Source organism: Populus nigra, chromosome 3, assembly GCF_951802175.1.
Source record: "Populus nigra chromosome 3, ddPopNigr1.1, whole genome shotgun sequence".
NCBI classification, from domain to species: Eukaryota; Viridiplantae; Streptophyta; class Magnoliopsida; order Malpighiales; family Salicaceae; genus Populus; species Populus nigra.
The window spans coordinates 17,325,340-17,332,630 of NC_084854.1; the positions used below are offsets into that span (position 1 = coordinate 17,325,340).

At 31.8% G+C, this 7,291-nt stretch overlaps 1 protein-coding gene across 1 annotated transcript; it reads left to right on the top strand.

Moving 5' to 3' along the window:
- The first annotated feature begins 363 nt into the window (after positions 1 to 363).
- On the top strand, positions 364 to 2,340 carry LOC133690151 (alpha carbonic anhydrase 7-like). The gene is made up of 7 exons (XM_062110364.1): positions 364 to 604; positions 768 to 985; positions 1,191 to 1,303; positions 1,401 to 1,503; positions 1,668 to 1,832; positions 1,950 to 2,003; positions 2,128 to 2,340. Exons 1-7 carry the CDS (start codon positions 514 to 516, stop codon positions 2,215 to 2,217), a joined length of 834 nt encoding a protein of 277 aa, XP_061966348.1. The 5' UTR covers positions 364 to 513; the 3' UTR covers positions 2,218 to 2,340.
- The last annotated feature ends 4,951 nt before the right edge of the window (positions 2,341 to 7,291 follow it).

Consider the following 7,291-nt stretch of genomic DNA (forward strand, 5'->3'; position numbering starts at 1 on the left):
GGGTTAGGTGGGAAGAAAATGAATGAAAAACAAATAAACGAATCAAATCTTCCCACAAATTCATAAATTTCAAAGGTCAAACCTTGCTGTACGTAATTGCTCTTTTCATGGACAAAAAGGACAAAAAAGAGTTGACGCGGTACAGCTGAAGGATTCTTTTAAGCGATCATGTTTTTTTAATTATTATTTAACAATAATGTCAACTTTAATTTGATTAAGACCTTTAATTTCTGGGTTACAAGCAAAGGATCCAAGAAATCTATGTATCGTAGGGAACATTTCTGATCAGCCGGATTAAATAACGAAAAGAAGCTTCCATGCAGGTCATTGTTTTTGTTTTTTTTCTTTTCTTTTCTTTTCTTCAAGAGAGAGACCTTCTTTATATATTAAACCTCCCACGTACGCCCTCTTGCATCAAATTACCATCTGGAATAACAAAGAAGCTTTCGTTTTCTTTCACCAGCAAATCTTCCATTTTGCAGCCCTTTATCTTGGCTGTCCAGTCCTCGAAGCATGAAGCAACAAAGGACATACGTACTCTGTTCTTGTACTCTCATTTTTGTGCTTGTATTCTCACCGTTATCAGTCACAGCTCAAGAAGTTGGTAATGAATGCATTTTCTTAAACTTTTTCTGTTATTTTATTAGTTTATGATCATTTATATTCCATTGCATTTTGGTATTTTCAGTGGTGAGATTTAAGTAGCGGGTTATAGCTTAGATATGCAATATTTGATGCATGTATAGATATATAATTATGTGCTGCAGAGGATGAGAGGGAGTTTGATTACACTGAAGGGAGCGAGAAGGGGCCAGCACATTGGGGAGACATTAAGAACGAATGGGCAGATTGCAAAACCGGAAGTTTGCAATCTCCCATTGACATGTCAGATCGTAGAGTGAAAATGGTCCGAAAGACAGAAAACATAAAGAGGAATTACAGACCTTTTAATGCAACCCTGAAGAATCGAGGCCATGACATTATGGTAAGGATATTATTATGCTCTTTTTTTCCTTCCAAGGTGATAAAATTCAAGCTTTTCATCAGTGCAACTCATGTCATTAGCCGGCGACTGAAATGCCAAATTCCCCGGCGACTGAAATGCCCTGGCTTTGACTGATCTCTGATGAAAAAAATTAAACTCATCTTGTAGAGATTAGCCCACTAAATAGATTTCAATATGGAACCAGGTTCAATGGGAAGGATTTGATAAAGCGGGATCAATACAGATCAATGGCGCCAGATACTTTCTCCAACAATGCCACTGGCACTCACCTTCCGAGCATACCATCAATGGAAGAAGGTCAGTTATATCTCTGAGATAGTAAGTAATAAGATTACACATGTTTTGAAAAGAAATAAAACAATCCAAATAACATTCGAATTTTTTTCTCTGTTAGGTATGACATGGAGCTACACATGCTTCACACAACCCCAGAGCAGAAGATCGCTGTTATTGGATATCTTTACAAGACTGGTAAACCTGATGCTTTCCTCTCCAAGGTAACAGAAGGAAATACGTGAAATAATTTTAGCTTATTATATAGAAGCTTGAATTTCAAGTACTGCATGTATAACTTGAAGATTCTTTTTATTACATCAGTAATTAATATTTCTCCGATTCAAGTGCTGAGGTATGGTTAATCTATTCTTGTTTTCTTCATCAGTTGCTCAATGATATAGTGTCTATGACTGATCAAAAAATGGAAAGGAACATTGGGATAGTTGATCCCAGGGAGATCAAGTTTGGTGGCAAGAAATATTACAGATACATGGGCTCCCTCACCACCCCTCCTTGCAAGCAAGGTGTTATTTGGACCCTAAACAAAAAGGTAACCCCTCCTCCCTCCCTCCCTCCCTCCCTCGCTGACTTTAAAATCCTCGGATCAGCTTGTGTTTGTTTTTCTGGGCTAAAACGAGTTCCTTAAAAGTGTTTGAACTGAACTCAGATAAGGACAATTTCAAAGGACCAAGTTAGAGCGCTTCGAGTGGCTGTCCATGATGTAAGTAGCCAGAATTAGTAAAACTAAGTGATGGATCATAATTTGTGCTATATGTTTATGAATGTTGGTAGAAGCGCGTACAGCTTCAAGGGTACCTAACCTTTGTTATTGTCTTAATTTGCAGTATGCAGAGAAAAATGCAAGACCATTGCAGCCATTGAATCAAAGAGAGATCCATTTCCATGGACACAGCCCGAAGGACACATACAACTAATTAACAACATCCCAAGAGTTTATGATTTGCCCCCATTTTTTGAAATGGGATGTACTTATGAGAAGTAGGGTTATGCCAGTGTTTTGCATTTATACATTCAATTAAATTTTTAGTATTTGGTAATTTATCGATTGCTGTAGAACTCGATAATATCTAGGGGTAAGCAAAAAAACCGAGAAAAGCAGAAAAAAATAACTGAAAAAACCGAACTGTGAAAAAAACCGATTAGAATATATAAAAAACCAACCGGTTTGGTTCGGTTTTGGTTTCATAAGCCTGAAACTGAAAAACCAAACCGAACTGGAATTAATAAAAAAATCAAACAAAAAAAAACCGAGCCAAACCAAAACCAAACCCATTAAAAATTACAAAAAAAACCCCCAAAAAACAATGTAGTTTTTTTGTTTTTAATATAAAAAACCGAACCGAACTAAAACCGAATCAAAACCAATCAGTTGGGTTTCGGTGTTTTTTAAAATCATTATGGTTAATTTTTTTTTTGTAAAAATCAAACTTAACCAAAAATAATCATCTCTTAATGATGCCAAACTAAAATCCATCGTGATGTAATGATAAATTGAGACATTTAAAAAAAGGAAAAGAAAAAAAAAAGAAATTAAGGCATTTCACTGGGAGTTATAAACCACTACTAGCTAGTTATTTTACTTTGTTTAAGTTCCTTCTTTTTCTTTTTTTCTCTTAAAGTCGGGACATCATTAGGCAAATTAACTTTTGCATTGACAAAAACTTTCAACTTTTTGCTGAAATGCAGCTGCTAGGGTGTGCGTGAAATTATGTTTTGAAAGTATTTTTGAAAAAAAAAATATTATTATTTTATAATTTTAGAATATTTTAATGTGATGATATTAAAAATAATTTTTTAAAAATAAAAAATATATAATTTTAATATGTTTTAAAATAAAATATACTTTAAAAAACAATCATTACCACACTCAAAAAATACATTAGACTTAAATCAAGACTATCATGGAGGAAAGGTTCTTCCTCGTGTTTGTGTGGCTAATATATTGAAATTTTACAATATGCACGCATGTATGCCTTCGATCATTCATCATAAATCGTCAAGGATCTCCGAATAAATGGGAAGCCGTCAAGTTCACAAAATGACATGTTGTCATAAATGATGGTTTCTTGTTGAAGCACCTTTGGTTTTCTCAACAATGCCAAAAAATAATATAAAGCATTATATTTGACTCATTCAACCGCTGAACAAACACCACCACCATAAAATTACCTAATATAAATAGAAATATTGATGTAATCAATATTGTTAATAAATTATAGTTACACTTACCAATGAAAAATAATGTTGTTATTTTTCTCGGTATTCATCAAAAAAAAATTTACATCAACAAATACTAAAAAAATACAATTAAAAATCAAAGAATGAACAAAAAAAGAAAACATAACATGTTAGTATTATAGATTAAATATAATTATCGCTAATATTCATCAATGAATCCATGAGTAATTATTTAAGTTATAACTTTACAGACAAACCCCCTCTCCCCCTCTCCCCCTCCCTCATTTTTTTCTTCTTCTTTCTTTTTATTCTACATAAAACAACACACAAAACCCTTGCCCCTCTCATTTTGTCACAAATCAAGCCTCTATCATTAGAAAACCAGTTACCTCAACACTCAGTCTGTCTGTATACATGTTCTGGTTCAATCACCACATCAAGTAAGCAAAATTACATATTTTTAAAATGTTAATTTTTTGTGTTTTTATGTAGTATATATAGTTTGTTTGTGTGCTTACTTATTTTATAGCTTTTCCCTATAGAAACTTGTTATATGAATGTATGATTTGTACATGTTAAGGTTTGTTTGAGATTTTGAAAAATTATGTTTATTTATCATTTGATGAAATTGAGTTTAATTTTATAACTTAGGTGTTTTATAATGAAATAAATAATGGTTTATTAATGGGTACATTTCACATTTAATCAATTTTATTGTTAAGTTGAAAATTTCAGTGAATTTGGAGTTTGAATTTTTGAAGAAAATTGATAATGATTTAAAGGCATTGTTAAAATAGATTGAACAAGTTTTAGTTAAACCAATGATAAGTAATTAGTTGGGTACTGATAATTTGTTTAGTTCATATTATTAATTAATACATGTTGTCATCAATATTTTATATAGGTTTTATACAAGTAATGAATGATTTTTTTTGATGTATCGAGTTTACCCAAAGGGTTGTACTTGACAGATTATTGTAATGGGGTTAAGGATTTTATTAATTACACACTATCTAATCTAAAAAATATTAACGGAGGCGGTATTAGATGTCTATGTAAGAGGTATAAAAATAAAAATGTTATCGATCCAAATGTTTTTACGATGCATCTTTTACAAAAAGGGTTCATGAAAAAAAATTTATATTAGTTTACACGTGGAGAAATATATGTTTCTTATGAGACCATGAAAAAAAAGATGGTTAAGTCAACTTCCAATTCTAGTAAAGTGAATGAAGTTGTAGATGATAATAGTAATCATTATAGGAGTTTGATTATGAATGCTATGAGAATGAATCAATGTTATGCTGGTGAATGTTCAATCATTAAGGCGATGCTAGGATTTAGGTAAAGCCTCTTATGTTATTAGTATAAAGATCTATAGAGATAGATCTTAAAGAATATTGAACTGTCTCTTAAGGTGTAGATTGAAAATTTTTAAAATAGTTTAGAATTTCAAATTTTGCATCTTTAATAGCACCCATTATCAAATGAGACAAATTCAATCAGAATCAATGTCCAAAGAATATATTTGAAAAGAAATATATGAGTAACATTTCATATACTTCTATAGTAAACAGTTTGATGTATGCATTGATTTAAACTAAACCTAACTTACTATTTGTAGTGGGAATGTTGGAAGGTTCTAAAGCAACTCGGGAATGAAATATTAGAAATATGCTAGGAAAATCATAAGGTGCCTATAAAGATTAAAGGGTTACATACTCATTTAATCCTAATTGACAAACATGATAATCATCTTAAGGAGATTGGTTATTTATACTTGGATTTTGTTCATTATGTATGCACACAAAAAAAATCACTTTAGGATGCATTTTTGTTCTCGTCGAAGAAGCTATATCTTATAGAATTACTAAACAAATTATTATTGCTTCGTTTTCTATAGAAGTAACACTCTTTTCATGTTACGAAGCAATGACACATGCTATCTAGTTAAGGAATCTCATTTTTGGTCTAAAGTTAATTGATTCTATACAAAAACCAGCAAAAGATATATTGTGATAATTCAACTGTTTTTTTTTCTCATAAACTAATAAGAGTACAAGTCAAAACATGCACAACAACAACAATAACAACAACAATAATCTCCTCATTGTAAAAGAGAAAATGAAGAAACATGTTGTACACATAAAATATTTTTGTTATACCCATTAGGATATATAAAGTTAGATCTAAATGTATTATTGAAAGTTCATTCATGTAGTTTATTTGCTCACTAAATATTTATTTAAGGATGCAATTTATTGTAATGCATGAAAGAAAATACTTTGTTATAAAATATGATCACTATGATTCATATGTTGCTTTTTTTTAAATCAAATATAAGTGTTCCTACTTGTTATTTATTTTGGACTATATAAAATAATTATCATTTTTTATATAGTGTCATGGTTTTAAGTAAAAGAATGTAAAAAAATATACGAAGAGGTTCATATGTCACATCATATTTTAATTTAATACCTTTTATTATTATATTTATTTTAAATGAAATCTATAAATGATAATCAAAGACTAGGAGCCCATTAGAATCTAGTAGTAGTTGGGCACATCCATTCCATCTTAGCTCACAAATTAGGTAAAGAAAGGGTACCTATTCTCACCATATAAATATTACACAAATGTTTGTGTTGTCAACCCACATAAAAAATCAAAGTATTTGCCTATATTATAATACATTTTCTTCATGATGGCATCCAACTACTCTTGTGACAATTGCTTAATACTTGATTAATTATAATATTAAGAGGTATATATATCTATACATTATGTTAAAATTATATTCTTGCACATGCTTAGATTTTCATACAACTTCGCCTTAAACAACTTTTTTGATCTCGAAAACATCTACTCCATCCTCTAAGTTTGACCATTATAGTCTCCTCTCTTTTTTAGATATTTGGTAGAATATAGCTTGATTACTCGTTAGACACTGCGCCTCAGTATTCCTAGGTAGTGACCTCCACATGCATTCGCATAAGGCTTATGAGAGCCTCAAATATAGATGTGGCCTCCATAAAATCCCGAGTAGACTCACAAGGAACATAGTGTTGGCACACCACAATGCATGAATGCATTATTACATCTTTCTAAAGGACAGTGCAACACCTAGTTTTCATTTCATTAACTACCATCAACAGTAGATACAGTGTACGCCTCGTACGGCACCTTTTCTCGAAAGCATCAGCCTTTCTCATCATCAATAGCACAGCAAGACACAACAACCAACTAATTTTACAGGTTACTTACCAGCCCAGTAAAGTAATTATTCTCCGATGATTAATCCCACTGCTGCAGCTCCATGTTATGAGCAGTAATTTCATGTGATCAAGATAAGTAAATGTCTCAGATTCCCAGGTAAACAAACAAAATACAAGACCACAAAACAGCACAACACTCCATAATCCCAATATACACTCTCCTACACCTCTTTGTTCTCATCCTCTCTCCAATATGCTGTCCCCTTCCACATGCATTATTCCCTCTTACATGCACTATTTCTTCTTAAACATGAAGGTGATTTTCTACCTTGATAAGGGATTTGTTTTTGCAAGAGTGTGGAACCACCAGCCCAAACGCTTTGTCTCAAGAATCAAATCCGAATTTTTTACTGACTTCAGCAGAAACCATATATGTATATATGAAATGTAATAGCTCCCTCACAAAGACAACCAACAGCGACTGTCATTGCACTACAATTTTATGAACGGTAAATATGTGAGGTAGTTCAACAAAATGCAATAGAAAACCAGCCACAGCCAGTAGGATCCTTCTAGGGGAAATAAGAGAATTCGA

Bases quoted from the DNA above. Each gene is read 5' to 3' on its own strand.
- LOC133690151 (XM_062110364.1), top strand. From the start codon at position 514: ATGAAGCAACAAAGGACATACGTACTCTGTTCTTGTACTCTCATTTTT. The intron at 1,304-1,400 runs GTCAGTTATATC...TTTCTCTGTTAG, and splicing joins CATACCATCAATGGAAGAAG to GTATGACATGGAGCTACACA. The intron at 1,504-1,667 runs GTAACAGAAGGA...TTTCTTCATCAG, and splicing joins CTGATGCTTTCCTCTCCAAG to TTGCTCAATGATATAGTGTC.